Raw genomic sequence first — 19,380 nt, forward strand, 5'->3', positions numbered from 1 at the left:
ACACTGTACCAAGCACACATACACATTGCACCATGCACACACACACCACACACACACTGCACCAAGCACACACACACACACTGCACCATGCACACACACATACATACACACACACACACTGCACCAAACACACACACACACACTGTGCCAAGCACACACACACTGCTCCAGGCACACACACACACACACTACAACATACACACACACTGCACCATACACACACACACCACACACGCACTGCACCATGCACACACACCACACACACTGCACCAAACACACACTGCACTATGCACACACACACTGCACCAAGCACACACACTGCACCATGCACACACACACCACATACACACACACACACCTACCAAGCACGCACACTGCACCAAGCACACACACACACTGCACCAAACACACACACACTCTACCAAGCACACACACACACTACACCAAGCACACACAAACACTTCACCATGCACACACACACACCCACCCACTGCACCAAGCACACACACACACACTACTTGTTCTCTCACTACAGTACTTGGGCACACAATGTGAGTGTTACCAGAGCTTAAATTTAATTGTCTTCCTGTCGTGATCTTTCCCCTTTATCCTCAGGTATATTGATTAAAGGAACAGAAATAAAGTCTGGTCCCCTCCAGCAATTACCATGGAAACTAGTAGACAGGCTATATTTTATCTTATCCATTGGTTAAATGAAAGAGATAAAAGAAGACCCTGCTCCACATAAATGGCCCCCTGCATCCCCTTCCTATTGGGTAATACAAAATTTTAAAGCTATTCCCTCTAATTGTTGCTCCTTATAATTTTTCCAGTTATTCTATAACACATCTCCCTAAAACACACCATGCCAATATACATTACTTCTTCCAAAATAACAACTTTAGCTGCTCTAAATTCCTGCTCTGTAATTCCTCTATTCCATTCATATAACCATCACGTTACCTCTTCCTACAGCTTCAAATGATCTCTCCCTCTAATTAGTGTTGTTATTCCTATAAATCATTCATACAGCTCCTCCAAGAGGCTTTTATAACTAATCCTTAATTTACAATTAATCGCTATACCTGATCTATATAACACTGTGTATTGTTGCTTGCTGTAGAAGCGCTCTGCAATGCCTTCTGATTCTCTATAGAACCCTTATAACCCTACCTTTGTCTGCACATAGCCTCTCAATTACTTTATGTTTGCCTTCTTATTTTATCTACTCCACATTCCTCATATAATCACTACCTGTGTCTAACCTTGTTGCACAATATACCCCACAAATACTCCTTTATAACACTTTATTCTATATGTATCCTTATTGCTCCTCCCATTGCTCCATGTAATACCTCCTTACAATGTCTCCCATGGAAATAAATATTCCATCCCTCTTACTCTTCCTACTTCTCTGTATAGCAACTCCATATAAATCCTCAGATTGTTCTTTATAGATAATCTCTCACCATAACTCCCTTTTTCACTCCATTTAACCCCCCATCACTCAATATAACCTATGTCTATGGCTTCTCTTACTGCTTGTTGACATATATATATATATATATATATATATATATATATATATATATATATATATATACATATAGTATATATATATGTATATATATATATATATATATACATATATATACAGTATATATATATATATATATATATATATATATATATACTGTATATGTACATATCCTCCAATTGCTCCATATTAGATATTTCTAGAACTCCTCCTATTGCTCCGTATATATGCATATAACGCCTCATTTTGCTCCATATAATATATGTGTATATAACTGCTCCTAATGCATTATACAACATATGTCTGTATAACTTAGTCTATTGCCCCATATAACAATTGTCTATAACATGTATCTACAGTTGTGCTCATAAGTTTACATACCCTGGCAGAATTTATGATTTCTTGGCCATTTTTCAGAGAATATGAATGATAACACAAAAACTTTTCTTTCACTCATAGTTAGTGCTTGGCTGAAGCCATTTATTATCAATCAACTGTGTTTACTCTTTTTAAATCATATAATGACAACAGAAACTATCTAAATGACCCTGATCAAAAGTTTACATACCCTGGTGATTTTGGCCTGATAACATGCACACAAGTTGACACAAAGGGGTTTGAATGGCTATTAAAGGTAACCATCCTCATCTGTGATCTGTTTGCTTGTAATTTGTGTGTGTGTATAAAAGGTCAATGAGTTTCTGGACTCCTGACAGAGCCTTGCATCTTTCATCCAGTGTTGCACTGACGATTCTGGATTCTGAGTGATGGGGAAAGCAAAATAATTGTCAAAGGATCTGCGGGAAAAGGTAGTTAAACTGCATAAAACAGGAAAGGAGTATAAAAAGATATCCAAGGAATTGAGAATGCCAATCAGCAGTGTGCAAACTCTAATCAAGAAGTAGAAAATGAGGAGTTCTGTTGAAACCAAACCACGGTCAGGTAGACCAACTAAAATTTCAGCCACAACTGCCAGGAAAATTGTTCGGGATGCAAAGACAGCCAAGATAACTTCAGGGGAAATACAGGACATGTGGTGTGGCTGTTTCAAGATGCACAATAAGGAGGCACTTGAAGAAAGATGGGCTGCATGGTCAAGTCACCAGAAGAAAACCATTTGAACACTGCTGATTTGCATTCTCAATTCCTTGGGTATCTTTTTATATCCCTTTCCTGTTTTATACAGTTCAACTACCTTTTTCCCACAGATCCTTTGACAATTCTTTTGCTTTCCCCATGACTCAAAATCCAGAAATGTCAGTGCAGCACTGGAAGAAAGATGGAAGGGTCTGTCAGGAGTCCAGAAACTCATTGACCTTTCATACACACACACAAATTACAAGCAAACAGATCACAGGTGAAGATGGTTACCTTTAATAGCCTTTCAAACCCCTTTGTGTCAACTTGTGTGCATGTTATCAGGCCAAAATCACCAGGGCATGTAAACTTTTGATCAGGGTCATTTGGGTAGTTTCTGTTGTCATTATGATTTAAAAAGAGTAAACACAGTTGATTGATAATAAATGGCTTCAGTCAAACACTAACCATGAGTGAAATAATTTTTTTTGTGTTATCATTCATATTCTCTGAAAAATGGCCAAGAAATCATAAATTCTGCCAGGGTATGTAAACTTATGAGCATAACTGTATATAACATCTCCTATTTCCCATATAACATTTCTATATAGATCCACCCAGTACTCCATTTAACCAACAGTATGTCTATGTAACTCACCCTAACTCCCCATTTAACATATGGCTATATTGCTCCTGTTGCCCCATATTACTCCATATTACTTGTTTACTAATATTGATATGACCGTTAATAACATCACAAAATACACAACAAACTCATTACATCAGAGAGAAATATTATTTATTAGAATAGAAAACCATATATTATAGAAATCTCTTGTTTCGCACCATGGCTACAACATCTGATCATCATACACACACACCTCTCTCACAGCCTGCACCTGGCAGGTACAAATCGTATGCACATATACATAAGATGAATATGTGGCATCACTACTGTACATGGAAGACATTGCATACAATAATTTACAGTTATTTGCTATTTCTCAGTTAGAGAATAAGGAAGTTTACAAGGGATACTTATCTTGGGGCAATTGCGTCCTGCGCCCCCACTTGTCCTAATGGAAACCTGTCCTATTATCCCCCATACTGGTGATTATTATTATTATAATTTATTTGTAAAGTGCCACCACATTCTTCTTCTCTTCTTCTGTGTTACACACTGCCCTATATTTCTGAGTGCTTTCACTTCTAATTCTCTGGGCAGTTCAGGAGATCATATTTGACGTATCCAACTTTGTCCACCTGTTTGCGCCACGTCATGCGCCAGAAGAAACGATCTTGGCAGAAGTAATATTTACCTGCAATAAAAACATGTTGTGAGTAAAGGCATACACCAGCAAAAGCAAAATATATATTTGTTTTCAAGTATTTTTTTCAGGATTTAAAAAAATATATATTTAAAGAGACAATAAGCACTTCTTGGCTTTGTGACCTATGCCCTTGAGAGGCCAAGAAGCAAATTCTGTGACCTAGTTTGCGTTCAAAATGCTGCAAATTGCCTAAACCAGCTATTTATTTTGCAGCACGTAAAATTTGGGATTTCGTGTCCCAGGACCATTAAATACAGTAGATTTGGATAATCAACAAATGTGTGATAAAAAAAACAATGCAATAGCACTTAGGGGCTGATTTATTAAGCTGTCAATCAGCTTATTCTGCACGAGCCTTCAGGCTTCATAAGACTGCTGCTCCTTAACTCGTCAGCTACCTCTGATGCGGTGAAAAGCAATCAGCCGATGGGATAGGATCGGGTTGATTGACATCCCATGCTAGATTCCGATTGGCCGCGAATGTGCAGGGGGTAGCATTGCATAAGCATTTCACCAGAAATGCTTGTGCAATGATAAATGCTGACAGTGTATGCTGTCTGTATTTATCGATGTCCACCCACACATTGGTAAATCTACCCCTTAGGGGTCGATTTATCAAGCTCTGTATGGACCGCTGCTCCATAACTTGTCCGCCTGCTCTGAGGCAGCGGACAGAAATAAACCTGATCGAATATGATTGGGTTGATTGACACCGCCTGCTAGCGGCCGATTGGCTGCGAATCTGCAGGGGGTGGCATTGCACCAGCAGTTCACAAGAACTGCTAGTGCAATGATAAATGCCAACAGTGTATGCTGTCGGCATTTATCGATGTGCAGCAGACATGATGCGCTACATTGTATCATGTCCGCTAGCACTTACATAAATAGGCCCCTAAGGGGACGATTTATCAAGCTCTGTATGCTCTGAAGCTGCGGACATAAATCAACCCGATCGAATACGATCAGGTTGATTGACACCCCCTGCTAGCGGCTGATTGGCTGCGAATCTGCAGGGAGCAGCATTGCACCAGCAGTTCACAAGAACAGCTGGTGCAATGATAAATGCCGACAGCGTATGCTGTCTGCATTTATCGATGTGCAGCGGACATGATACGCTACATCGTATCATGCCCGCTCGCACTATAATAAATATACCCCTAGGACTGAACTTTAAATGAGTTTTAGATTTTTTCTGACAAATTTCAAGTTATGACTATTTCCACTCAACCTGTATAATGTGACAGCCATCAGCCAACCACAAATGTATATTCTGTGAATTCTTGCACATGCTTAGTAGGAGCTAGTGACTCAAAAAATGTAAAAATAAAAAAAATCTAAGTAATGACTGGGTAGCAGGGTTAGACAAACTGTGTTATACTTAAGTATGCCCCCCTGAGGGGAAATGGAAAAAAAAAACAAATCCAAATATTTCTCACTGGAAAAACTGGTGGAATAAGAATAATTTGTTTTGATCTTAGGGATTCATGTACGTTACAGTGATACTGTTTACTTGGAATGTTTGTGCTGACAAGCACACATGTCCTTACACAGAATAGGGTGACTTAATGCTGGTTGATAAGCAAGAAGCATGAATTTCGGATATGTTTGTGATTCAATTTAAAGAGACTCTATTATGTGTAATTATGTACAATTTGATATTGTCATTTAAAAAGGAATGTTATGTAATCACAATGGTTTTGACTGTTCCATATGGATATTATAAGGGATATTGTTACTTTACACTGATTTGCATTTATATTTTAGTAATGCTAGAGGCACTACTTGAAATGCTGTCAGACTAGGGAAGTTTATTGAATCAGTGCTACTCTGGGAGCATGTGTATAATGCTGATCAATAAAACCTTAGTAAAAATACAAGTGTTAGATTGGAACCTTATTAGACAATGTAACCTGTACATGAGAATAAACATGAAGGGGTATTTCTTAAGCAAACATTACATGCTTTTATTTGTTAGACCCTATAATGTTTGCAGTACTGACCCTGCAAATGGGTTTTCACATAAAATTACCCACTTAGGAGCCAGGTATTGTGGCAGATCTTGTACAGGACAAAGCTAACATTTTGCGCAAGATTACAAGTGGAGCGCTAAATATCACTTTTGTGAAAGCGATATTTGCTCTCCACTGAGTAATACCAGTGCACGCTATTGTGCACTGATATTACAAGTTGACAACAATGCGAACGCGAGCTTCCGTTCGCATTGCTGGGAAGCATTGCGCTCATGAGAACGCACTTCCATAGGCTCTAATGAGAGCCTCATTCTCATGCCGTGAGACACAAATGTGCCCGTTTTCGGGCGTGCAATAATTTAGCTCTCCTCTTGTAATCTAGCTCTAAATGTTTTCAGTGATTGGTTTAAAGTAGTCATGAACAGAGAAAAGGTGGTGAAACTGATTCAGTTAGAACAGGTAGGGATAAATAACCGTCAATATATCATTTTAATAGCAGAAAAATATATTTTTGTGTTTCACACAATACAAACTGCATGACTATAAAAAATGGAAATCTTATATTAAACATCTTTCATTAAACCAAACTTAAGATTCTCACTTTAAAACCCATGAAAAGCACAAAATCCAGAACATTCCTGGCACCCCTAATAACATGTAGCATCGGCAATGACATTAACAACACCATACATGACATAAGGACAATGACATTAACAACACCATACATGACATAAGGACAATGACATTAACAACACCATACATGACATAAGGACAATGACATTAACAACACCATACATGACATAAGGACAATGACATTAACAACACCATACATGACATAAGGACAATGACATTAACAACACCATACATGACATAAGGACAATAACATTAACAACACCATACATGACATAAGGACAATGACATTAACACAACACCATACATGACAAAAGGACAATAACATTAACAACACCATACATGACATAAGGACAATAACATTAACACAACACCATACATGACAAAAGGACAATAACATTAACACAACACCATACATGACATAAGGACAATAACATTAACACAACACCATACATGACATAAGGACAATGACATTAACACAACACCATACATGACAAAAGGACAATAACATTAACAACACCATACATGACATAAGGACAATAACATTAACACAACACCATACATGACAAAAGGACAATAACATTAACACAACACCATACATGACAAAAGGACAATAACATTAACACAACACCATACATGACAAAAGGACAATAACATTAACAACACCATACATGACATAATGACAATAACATTAACACAACACCATACATGACAAAAGGACAATAACATTAACACAACACCATACATGACATAAGGACAATGACATTAACAACACCATACATGACAAAAGGACAATAACATTAACACAACACCATACATGACATAAGGACAATGACATTAACAACACCATACATGACATAAGGACAATAACATTAACACAACACCATACATGACATAAGGACAATGACATTAACAACACCATACATGACAAAAGGACAATAACATTAACACAACACCATACATGACATAAGGACAATGACATTAACAACACCATACATGACATAAGGACAATAACATTAACACAACACCATACATGACAAAAGGACAATAACATTAACAACACCATACATGACATAAGGACAATAGCATTAACACAACACCATACATGACATAAGGACAATGACATTAACAACACCATACATGACATCACTAATCACATGACATATGATATCATCATTTGAATCTGATGTTGCCAGATGGTGAGGTGCTGGGCAAAGAGGTACAACCGGACCTTATGCATTGCATTGGTAGTTAATGTATTTTCCTGTATATCATTTACATGGGTATAGTTTGGTAAATATTTTAGAATGTGCTGTTAGATAAGATCGGGTAGTACAGGTGGGAGACTGTTTAATCACTGTATCTGTGCTAGAACAAAACTGAAGCAACATCTCTTTTGCAATATCTATTTGTTCAGTAAGGTTTAAATGCAATGTCAATGCAGGATCATAAGCAGAGCACATTGATGGTGCTAGATCATTACCACAGTATTTCTCATGCTACTGTTTGTATATCTGTACCTTTGTATAGGAAAACATCATGAGAGTCAGAAGGAACTCCAGCAAAATCTTCATCTGTGCTTCGTGGGTAGCCCTTATCCACAGTTTGTGCCTTCACGTCCAGCCTTAGAAATAAAGGAAGACATGAGAGCTACAACAATGTATAATATTTATGTGCTACATGTTAGCTTTCCTCTCAATCCTTTTCCTATTCATTATATGTTCTTGCCCTCCTCTCCTTGTGTCTTCTATTGGCCCTATAGATTTTGACATTTCTAACTCACCTCCAATATTTTTCTCCATTAAATAACAATGCTTTTCCATTATCACGAGGAATCACACCCAGAATGCTCTCTACTTCTTTCTCCAGGCCCAGCTTTTCAATGCTTCGTGGACCCAAAACACTGCTACCAGTGTACTGCCAAAACTTGCGTCCTGTAAAGAGGCATTCCAATGCTTTAATACTATAACATTACATATTCATTACAAGTTCACTGCATTATTATGCTACCCTACTCCAGAGGAAATAGTTGACCCTGTACTGCATTTCATTGAACTAGCATATGGCAAGACTATTACACCTATATGCTTATGTTCTATAATAGCTCTTACCTGAGAAAAAGAATATTTTTTTGCTAGTGGGATCCTGGAATGCAGAATCTATGTTGGATGGTAGTTCTGGCCATGCTTCTGAGATACGGAGTGGGGATTGATGAGCCACCTCGCCTTTGTCAGAAACAGTCCAGTAGAGTCTACAATAGATGAGACAATGTCAAATATGAAGACAGTTCACAGTCAGAGCAAAGTTGAATAAGGAATTGTAATAGTAACAGATACAGGGCTTGGTATAGAGGAATTGTTCACAGTGAAAGTAGTCTCAGGATTAGGAAGAGTTAACCCCTTAGTAACCCTATTACTAAACTGTACTGCAAAACATCATAAAGCAATGCACTGCAGCTCTCTAACAGCCAAGGGGTTAATGTCACAGCAAAGTTGTATCTAAATATCTTACTTCCTTCATACCTAACCCCCCTTGTGATTGTCCTTACCCATCTTTAAAGAAGTGAAGTGCTCCCTTCAGTTCTGCAATGGCATCAAACATTTTCACTTTACAGGCATCTTTTGCAGGGTCCACAGGAGCCACACTTGGGGTCACACTGGTTGTGGATGTGGTTAATGTTGTAGTCTCTGGCTTGTCAGTGGGCACTGGTGCAGTAGGATCTGGACCAGTCCTAGCACCTGAGAGCAAAAATGAATGTAAATCCACTATGAAGTTTCATTAGACACTGTATTAGGCTTTTATTGATTTCTGTCCTCCCTCGTACAAACAATATATGGCATTCCCATGGTGATGACCCCTGAGCATTATACAGATAAATATTGCACATGTTACCCTGGTGATAACATCTGACCATTGAAGTGGACATATTTATTCTGGTAATTACAACTGACCCTTCTGCTGTGCAGAAAAAGGTGCTTACTACAACAAATACTTTGCACAACTATGCTGGTGACAGCCCCAAGACCCACATCTTACATAGACGATTAACATGATTTTTTTTTTAATTTTAGAAGATACTACGGTATGCCCAGCACAACCAATCACATACAGAATAGATCTTACAAGCAGATATACTTTTATTAACTAGAATACTAACACACAACACAGCAGTTTCTTTTATGCCCCAACATTTATATAGTGTAGATAATGCAAATAGCTTGCTTTATAATTGCTGTTTCTTGCTTTTACAATGATTGCACATGATGACAACAACCCTCCTTACCATAAAGATATTGTATCCCACGCACATCGTCTTTGTGAAGGTGGAAATCACTCACATAGCTGTACATTGGGTACATGAGAGCGTCACGGACATCACTGTGCTCCAAGCCCAAGGCATGGCCAAACTCATGGGCTGCCACCAGGAAGAGGCTGTATCCTGTAACCCAAAACACCATGGTAAAGATTAACACAAACTTTCTCAAGTGTAAAGATACAAAAAAAAAAGCAGATACTTCATATTCCTCTACATATTTCAAAACAGTTGCTATGCTGTTCACTAAAAAATATATCTTCTTGGCCCTAGTTATCTTCCTTTTTTATAGTACTGAGAGATTGCTTGGTTTAAATTCATTAATGTTTATTTGTAAATAATATACCTTAAATACACATTCAAATACATAAAATCTATCATGCATGTGAAAGAACAGATATTAAACACGTTGATTGTTATGCAAGAAAAAGCTTTTAAATTACGGTATTTTTTTATTAGAACTAGGGACTAATTGCTCACTGGCAGAAATCCTATAGTTTTATTAGTGGACATGGGCTTGACTACACTAGCATAAAGCAAAAAAAGAAGGAAAGCATATTTAAAAACAAAAAAAACATGTAACATGCCTATTTTACATGCAACAAAGAAAATAAGTAGCTTTAATGTTTAATTAAAAGAGGGTGGAGAAAATTAATGATACAGACCTTGGTCTGGACAAAAGCCCCACTTCCGGTCTTGATCATAACTGGAGGTGGTAGCACACCATAACTTCCTGTCACCTCTACCATCAGTGGTGCATGCACTGTAGGTCTTTTCCAGAAATGTGAATGGGAAGACACAAGGGTCTCCTTGTGAGTTTCCTCCGATCACAGCTGTGTCTGAAAGAGAATAGCATTGCTAAACCAAAAGCCTTCTCCATTACATAGTATGACATAATTTCTAACATAAAATCCTATTAAGTTCAAAATGTTTTTCAAAACTTCTTAGACTATTGGCCAGATTGCAAGTTGCACGCTAATGATAGCGCAGGACATAATAAGCAATATTGCTGGAAATATTAGGAAATACTATTTACCAGCGAAAGGTTAGTGTGGCCGACATCGCTCTAACGCAATCTATATTTTCAGGGGATATTGACTGTGTTACATAGCGCTCATGTTGAAAGTTGTAGGTTGTGTTTGAGCAAAAACCGAAACCGTGCTAGAATATTTAGCACAATTTAAGACGGAGCCCCTAAAGTAACCCGTAAGGGTTAGAAAACAAATGTCACAAAACACATGTAAACCATGTTAAAATAAAGTATTTCATTCATATATACACTTAATATTGAAAAAAGGTTTTAAAAGGGTTAGAAAGGGATAGGGTATATGGCAAAGTGCTTGACTGGAAAGGGCACCAATGTAGATATATGTATAAATATGTGTATGTGTATATGTATACATGTCTATATATATGTGTGTATACATGTGTATTTATGTGTTTATATTTATAAATATGTATGTGCACACATACATATAAACACATGTATTGACATACACACACTGTTGAGCCCTTCCAAGTCAAATACCTGCAATATTATTTTTATTGATTTTTAACATGAGATATATATATATATATATACAGTATATATATATATATATATATATACATATATATATATATACAACAGTCAGAACACTCTCACAAACAATACATTTGTAGGACCAGGGTGCAAAGCAGTACCTCACATTAAACAAAAGTACTAGCACTCACTGGATTTAATTCACTCCAAAATTTATTTTAGTGACGTTTTGGGGTTGTCGCCCCATCCTCAGACCACGTCTGTGCAAGGGGCGACAACCCTGATATGTCACTAAAATACATTTTGGAGTGAATTAAATCCAGTGAGTGTTAGTACTTTTGTTTAAGATATATATATATATATATATATATATATATATATATATATATACTGTATATATATATACTGTATATATAATATATATCTATGTCTGTATATATTCATATAGATACATAGGTATAGATATATATTTTACAAAAAATAATCAGATATATAGAATAAAAGAACATTTTCTTCAATGTGAAGAACATAGGAATGTGAAGTATTCCTAATGCACCTTTGGCAGTTGATCTAGCGTCGGGTTAGCGCACAAGCAATAACTAATAAGGCTTTTTGTAGCACACCCCATAGAAGTCTAAGGGGAGTAGGGGTTAGCAAATTAGTGACGGTCCTAAAGTAAGCGCACCTAAGTCTTTTGCTCACACACTAACTTTTTACTTTTCACTTGAAATCCGCGTGCTAATCCGCCCGCTCTAAATTTACACTTTGAACAAAATTAGCGTTTGAGCACACCACTTGTAATCTGGCCCTATGTAGGATTCACTATATGTAGCTCTTCTAACCAGGTGAAAGTTACCTCGATTAGGGCAAAAGCCATATTTGCCATCCTTGTCATAGTTGGCTGTGGTACTGCACCAGCGGTACTTGTCTGAGCGCCCTTCTGTGGTACAGCTGTTATAGGTCTGTCCATCAAAGATGAATGGAAATACACAGGGACTCTCATCACTGTTGCCTCCATATGTGAATAGCACTGAGGAAAGTAACAGACATAATTAGAAACACAAATATGCACTTGCGCAGCTTCAGTTAATATGTGTGAATATCCAGAGCATGATCTTAAGTAATAAAAACTGTATTCAAAATACATTTGCACCAAAAAAAATTAGATTTCCATGTTACAAGTTTTGCTCTAGCGATAACAAGTAGAAGGCAAATAAAAAATAAACTATTTTTATATTATTATTTTTTTTCTCTTTTGGATTTCTACCTGGTTATAGGCTGTGTATATTCTGTGAGTTGCTCATGTTAAGTTCATTTCTAAAACATCAACAGTTAAAGGGCCATAATACCCAAATGTTTAAACACTTGAAAGTGATGCAGTATAGCTGTAAAAAGCTGACTTAGAAAATATCACCTGAACATCTCTATGTAAAACAGAAAGATATTTTACCTCAAAAGTTCCTCAGTAGCCACCTCCCATTGTAAAGGATTTCTAAGCAGCAGTTTAGTGTGTCTGTCCTGGGACATCTGAAGGGATGAGCATTGTGCACTCTCATATTATTTCACCAGTCAGGTAAAGGAAGCTTACTATGAAATCTCATGAGAGTTATGTCAAATCTCATGAAATCACAGTAAGAGTTCATGACCTCAGCAATGCTGATGCTGATTGGCTGCTGTTCATTTCTTCATTTTTTTTTATTTTTACCTGCAGCTGGGAGCATGTGAAGTATAACTTTTTACACAGAACTTACTCTGCTGAGCTGAGGAGATTGTGAGGTAAAATATCTTCCTTTTTTACATAGAGATGCATAGTTGCCAACATTTAAAAAACAATTCCAGGGATACTTTGCAGCAGAGCAAGCAAGCGGGTTACTGGAGTATTGACGACCTACTGTTCAACTGCTCCGCCCACTCAGTTCTGCAATCAAAACACACCCATTTGAAAGTAATAGTATAATTTAGACTTATCCATAGTTTATTATACAGATTACATCACTAAGCTCTTACACCTACCCAGTCTCTGGAACACATTCTGGGCATATGGTTATTTTTACAACACAGCATCAAAATTAGAAAGACCAATAATATGTGAACCCATTCAATAATAATAACAATATTCCATTAGGAATGAATTATATTTAAATAATACACTATATCTATTTATCATCTATCTATCTGTATATACGTATGTGTGTATATATATCTATACAGTATATATATATATATATATATATATATATATATATATATATATATATATATATATATATGCAAACAACAAATGTTGTGCAAACGAGATTTCCAGGGACAAAAAAAATCCAGGGACATACAACAAACTCCAGGGACTGTCCCTGGAAATCAGGGACTGTTGGCAACTATGGAGATGCTCAGGTGATATTTTCCTGTCAGCTTTTTACAGTTATACTGCATCAGCTTCAAGTGATTTAGCATATGAGTATTATGTCCCTTTAACTGAAAACATAATCATCAAACTGTCTCTAAAAGCGATCTATTGTCTTGTATGTCACAACAGCCATCAGTAGGAGGTTTCACAACTTGACTTCCCTTACATGAAATGAAAACTTGATGTTGATAATTAAATTAGTTCTCTTACATAAAAAATGGAGCATCTGGTTATAATAAATATATATAAATACATTACATGTTCAGTTACTGTGGACACTCTGCATCTAGTTCAAGGCAATATTCACTTGCAATGTTACTAAGTTACTCTGAGTCAATTCTCTGTGTTGCCCAATGAATCTTGCAGTTATACCAGCAGTGTCACGAAATACTCACATTCACTAGGACAGAAGCCATATTTGCGGTCCTTATCATAGTCTGGTGTTGAGCTGCACCACAAAAGTCCATCAGTGCGTCCGACACTTGTACAGGAAGAGTAGGACTGACCCTCAAATGTGAAAGGAAAGTGGCACTGAGCTCCCTCTGCATTACCAAACCGTGTTTTTACCACTGGAGAGAGAAGAAATACAGAATTACAGGGAGTTATGGCTGAGAGAGGGAACGGGATGGGTGAGGATTCATTTGTGAGATGTAGGAGAGAGCAGTATGGGAATGGTTTGAAAGGCCGCAGACTTGGGTTTGCAAGAGAAGAACTGAGGAGACAAAAGTAGGTATAAGTATAGAGGAGTAAAACCTACAGCTAAGATATTCTTAAAATAAAAAAAGGAGGACACAAAAAGTACAGTGAGAATATAAGGAAGGAGCATGGGAGGAAAAGAGTGGTGGGGGTTACTGTGGGTGGAAGCAAAGTGTTTCAACTGTACAAAGTTGGAAAGAAGAGAAAGAGGGGGCAGTTTAGGAGTGGGTGTGAAATGAGTGGGTGAGATATACTGAGCAATAAATACAAAAAGTGTGGGAGAGCAGAGATGTAAAGAGGAACAAAGAAAAGGCTGTGGGTGAGAACTAAGTGGTGCAGGGGGGGGGCACACAGTGAGGTGGGGTAATGACACTTAGAAATGGATAAAGAGCTGCAGATGAGTGAGAGAGAATATAGGTCAATGGCTGGGAACGGAAAGAGAATATAGCAGATACACAGCTAAGCAGCAGCATAGAGGCTCATATGCAGCAACACTGTATGCAGATAGGAGATAGCATAATACAGCTGTATAAGCCTGATGCTGTTAAATGTAAAGATAAGCTGCTCTTACATGGGTATATTTAGTAAAGACATTTTTAAATAGTTGTTGGCACATTCCCTTTTATAAAGCTAATTGTGAAAGCTAGAGCTGTGATACTGCTAATTGGAGAAAGCAACTGCTCAAATACATCTGTTTTGTAGTCACCGCCTGAATGTGAAACAACAGTAATACAATATTGCATTAGGCAATATAGATAGCTGTCTAAGAACACCTCCTCCCAGGGGTGCACATTTCTGGCTAATCAAGTGATAAAACATTTACACTCATAATATTGTCTGTTCTTTACCGTTGTCTAGTCAATACAGATGGCTATGAACTGTACCATGACATATATATATAGACTTTACTTTTGTATATATTTGAGAATGTAATACTATTAATGGTTACAGATTAGGCATAAGTCAGGGAACTTCTAATGAACCTGTGACTAGGGCAATTATCTGTGGGTAAGCCCTGCACTAGTTTGTTGTTCTTGATGGTTATCTTGTTCAAAGCTCCATGTATGTAATGTAAAAGATTACTATATCCTGTTCTTACCCACTCCAGTTCCAAGAGTCCAAAACTCATCATCATCAAAGTGAGCATCTCCCTGCACCCCCTGACCTGGTGGATACGCATGAGCCAGGAGACCATCCTTTCCATCAAAGGGGTAGGGATCCCCATGATCTGCAGGACAAATACGGAGAGATGTAATAACTCAAGCAATAGCAAAGTGGTACATAAGTTAAACAGAAAATAGCTACATGACATCACCTTATAAAGTAACAGAAAGTGTGAAACTGTGGCATTACTTCTTAATGGGTCAGAATGAAGTATGTGACTTCAGAATGCAACTTCTTGTGCTACAAACACTTTACAGTAATACTCATAGTAAGACTGGGATTTCAATAAATGAAAACATTTAAAAATATTAAAAGCATAATGTGACGCTCCCCTTTTCTCCTCTCCAATGTGACACTGTAATATGAAATCAAGGCAGAATGTCAAGTGTAGTGATACAAACTAGATACATTAAATATCAGATATGTGACTTTGTATTGTGGTCTTATTTTTGCACTCACCCTCAGATCCAAACAGGATATCAATGTCAGGAACACCTTTATATATACGTGTAAATGTGAGAGGGGTAACTGCACTCCAGACTGCAAATGCACGAACAAAAGCATCATCTATCACATCAGGATCCAAATCAGGGGAGTAGTTTAGGATCCTGTGAAAAAAAGTGGATTTATTAGGAGTGTCAGCTGATTTTAATCAGCAATATAGGTAATATCGCACAGACTGTCTAACAAATAACCAGTCATTCCCAGCAATCCCCATTCTCTCATGTTAGAGCTAACAGCTCCACTTGATCAAGCTGCCTTTGGACATTACCCATAACTAGTTTGCTTGATAGCTGCATCAAGGCCATCAACTATTGGATAACACTTTGACTCCCTTACACAACTAAACACATTTTCTTCTGCAAATTGTCCATCACAATTTTCTTCTTTCAACCTAACTGACCCTTCTCTTATGTAGATGTCTTCTGCACCAGCTTCAACCCCACTCATCTACTAAGTAATTTGCATCCACCCACTAAACCTTTTTAGCATTTACAAGGTCTGTCCCTTAATGTCTCTCAAGCAGCAAACATTGAGTTCCAATATGATCCAGCTAGACTACTGTAACTCTTCTGACTATCCAAGCAGCTGGTCCAACAGCTTCTCACAGTTAATCCCTGTCTGTTGTCCATAATGCCTACTATGTCATTGTCATGCTTGGCAAATGTCTCCTAATGTTACAGTACATTTATTATTCCCACAACTTCTACATTTTCAATGTAATTCTTCTGACCCTGAGCATATTTTATTTTTCCTTATTCACTCTCTTTTACAGTCCTGACCTTGATGGCTTCAACTCCTTAGCATTTGAAATTAAATTGCATTGTAGTGTTTATACTCTCTAAAGATGTATCTTTCATATGAGCCCATAAAACACTGAACACACTTGTATGAGTGGTATCACAAATAATAATTTTTATAAAGGGTATTTCATACAATGACTAGTATCACATATTGGAAGTACAACACACAGGTGTGGAGCTTGCCCACATGAAGAACTATGTCTCATATAATGTTATCTATTGCTCATCCTTTCTGCTGCTTTTGAACTTTAATGGAATATAACATACCCTTTGGATATTACATTATCTATCTATCTATCTATCTATCTATTATCTATCCCAATGTGAATGCTGCACACAATGGTGACTTACCTGTATGTGATATCATTGTGATCCCACTTTAGATCACCCTCAAATGTGTTGAAGTTGCCAATATCTGGAACTGCACAGCGAGGACTCTTCATGGTATCCATAGTCTCTGTATCCAGCTCTCCTGTCTCATTTAGTCCCAGCTTCTTCTGCATGAGACGAAGTGCTTTCCTTAGTGACACCTGTTCATCATCACCTTGTTCTTGGGCCATGTATCCAAACTGCTGCAAGTACCTCTGCCATAAAAAAGCATGTGGACATAGTGTCAGTCATGAAATAGTAACCAGGGAAGGAAAGAGGTAAGGGATTTAGAGAAAACATGGTGTGCAGAAGTCCATGCCCAAAAAGCCATGGAAAGGTCTAAAGCGGGTATAACAGAGCGTTTGCTGAGATTTTAGGGCGCACAAATCTTGGAAAATTCACGGTACCCATCGTTTTGGGATTCCATAGGCCAACAAGAATTAGATATTTAATGGCTAAATAGTAGCTGGAAGTATCATGTGTACCTAGGACTTGGATAGCTCATGGATAGTCTAGATATGGAAAGATGTAAGAAACACAACCCATAAACTGTTTAGAGTCTCCCAGCCCCATGAACCGCACAGACATAGGACATTCAGGCAGCACAGGGAAAGCTGTATTCAGCAACATCTAAAACATGGGTGTTTCAGGTACACACACCATAGCACATTAAATTTAGAGAGATTTGGGACACCAGGACGCTTATTAAGCAAAAGGGAAGGAATAAAGTATATAGCATGTTATGAAACACAAGAATCTACAGGGCAGTTGTGTGACATTAGCACGCAAGCACTAATAAAATAACATACAGATAAAAAGACCAAGTACACAGGGCAAGGTGAAGTCAGACGACACAGGATAAAACATTTAAAAGGATACACCAAGTCATAGACATACATAAAGGAAAAGGTCAGAGGGTTGGAAGTCTTACCTCAGCCCGCTGCAGGTCAGTCAGGTCATTGCGTATCTCCCCTGGGAATGTAATAGACAGGGGGGTTTTGATAGGTGCTGGAGCAGAGTAAATCTGAGCACACAAGGTGCCTACTACCACCAGGACTGTCAGCATGTTCATACTGACACCTTCCTCTTTACCTTATCTGTATCTCTCTCCTGTTTCCTTTACTTTATATACCCTGGAGGCTGATTCACACCCAACCTCAGACCGCAGGATTGTAACACATGCTGTATGCAGGGAGGGGGCAGAGGGGGCAGTGTGTCTCACAACACAGACCTGGAGAGGGGGGGCAGTATGTGTCACATAGCTTAAAAATAAAAAACAGACATATTTCAACATGATTGTGTTGATCAGGTGATGTCACATCCTGCCTTCTAATATACAAAATAAATAATAAACAAAGAAAGGGTGGTGAGTGAATGAAGCTATGAAATGCACAAAACACACACACGTTATATTACTAAATCACTGCAAGAAAATACTTATTATTAACCCCACCGCAGGCTAAATGAGGCTAAGAGACATACACTAAGAGATGTAAGATTTTCTTAATGAGGAAGCTGTAATGGGGTTTCATAGACTAACATTAGCTGAAGTCTATGCAGGGAAATATAATACATTTACATAGTAGAATTGATGAAATAAAATACACTAAAATATTAAGGATTCATTTGCAGTGCACTCTGTAAGAGAATGAGTCAGGCAGTACAATTCAAAAAGTCAGGAAAGGACAGTCAGAGCTAAGAAATCAGTGTGACACACTATTTAAAATCTCTTCTCCAGCTCACACTATGCATATGTAAAATTACACCATATAATGAAATCAGATTATCATATTTCTTGTGTGATCATCCAGGTTTATCAACCTGCATGTAGGTTAAATTTGTTATAACTAACATGCAATGTTGTTTTGTCTCAATACAATAACTAAAATGTTAATAAAATTGTTTAATAACCTTATAAATACCTCATAATAGAAATCCAACTTCTACACACAGAATGTTACATTTTCTAAAATCAAATAATTTGAAAATATAAAATAAATTATACTTACCAAAGGTACAATAAATCATTATTTCCTTTCTAATATCTAATGACACCTCATTTA

General features: G+C 37.5%; 1 protein-coding gene across 1 annotated transcript; it reads right to left on the minus strand.

Annotated features, from left to right (window-relative positions):
- Positions 1-3,396: 3,396 nt before the first annotated feature.
- MMP9 (matrix metallopeptidase 9) lies at positions 3,397-18,420 on the minus strand. Its single transcript, XM_053722053.1, has 13 exons — positions 18,249-18,420; positions 17,300-17,532; positions 16,104-16,252; positions 15,580-15,708; positions 14,180-14,353; positions 12,237-12,410; positions 10,524-10,697; positions 9,829-9,984; positions 9,094-9,283; positions 8,657-8,796; positions 8,329-8,479; positions 8,066-8,169; positions 3,397-3,933 (listed from the first exon to the last, which is right to left on the minus strand). The coding sequence occupies exons 1-13, from the start codon at positions 18,387-18,389 to the stop codon at positions 3,824-3,826; spliced, it is 2,025 nt and encodes a 674-aa protein (XP_053578028.1). The 5' UTR covers positions 18,390-18,420; the 3' UTR covers positions 3,397-3,823.
- Between the last annotated feature and the right edge of the window lie 960 nt (positions 18,421-19,380).

This window comes from Bombina bombina, chromosome 1 (assembly GCF_027579735.1).
Source record: "Bombina bombina isolate aBomBom1 chromosome 1, aBomBom1.pri, whole genome shotgun sequence".
NCBI lineage: Eukaryota > Metazoa > Chordata > Amphibia > Anura > Bombinatoridae > Bombina > Bombina bombina.

Bases quoted from the DNA above. Each gene is read 5' to 3' on its own strand.
- MMP9 (XM_053722053.1), bottom strand. From the start codon at position 18,389: ATGAACATGCTGACAGTCCTGGTGGTAGTAGGCACCTTGTGTGCTCAG. The intron at 12,411-14,179 runs GTGAGTATTTCG...TACTTTCCTCAG, and splicing joins TGGCTTCTGTCCTAGTGAAT to TGCTATTCACATATGGAGGC. The intron at 9,284-9,828 runs GTAAGGAGGGTT...TTTTGCTCTCAG, and splicing joins TGGGATACAATATCTTTATG to GTGCTAGGACTGGTCCAGAT.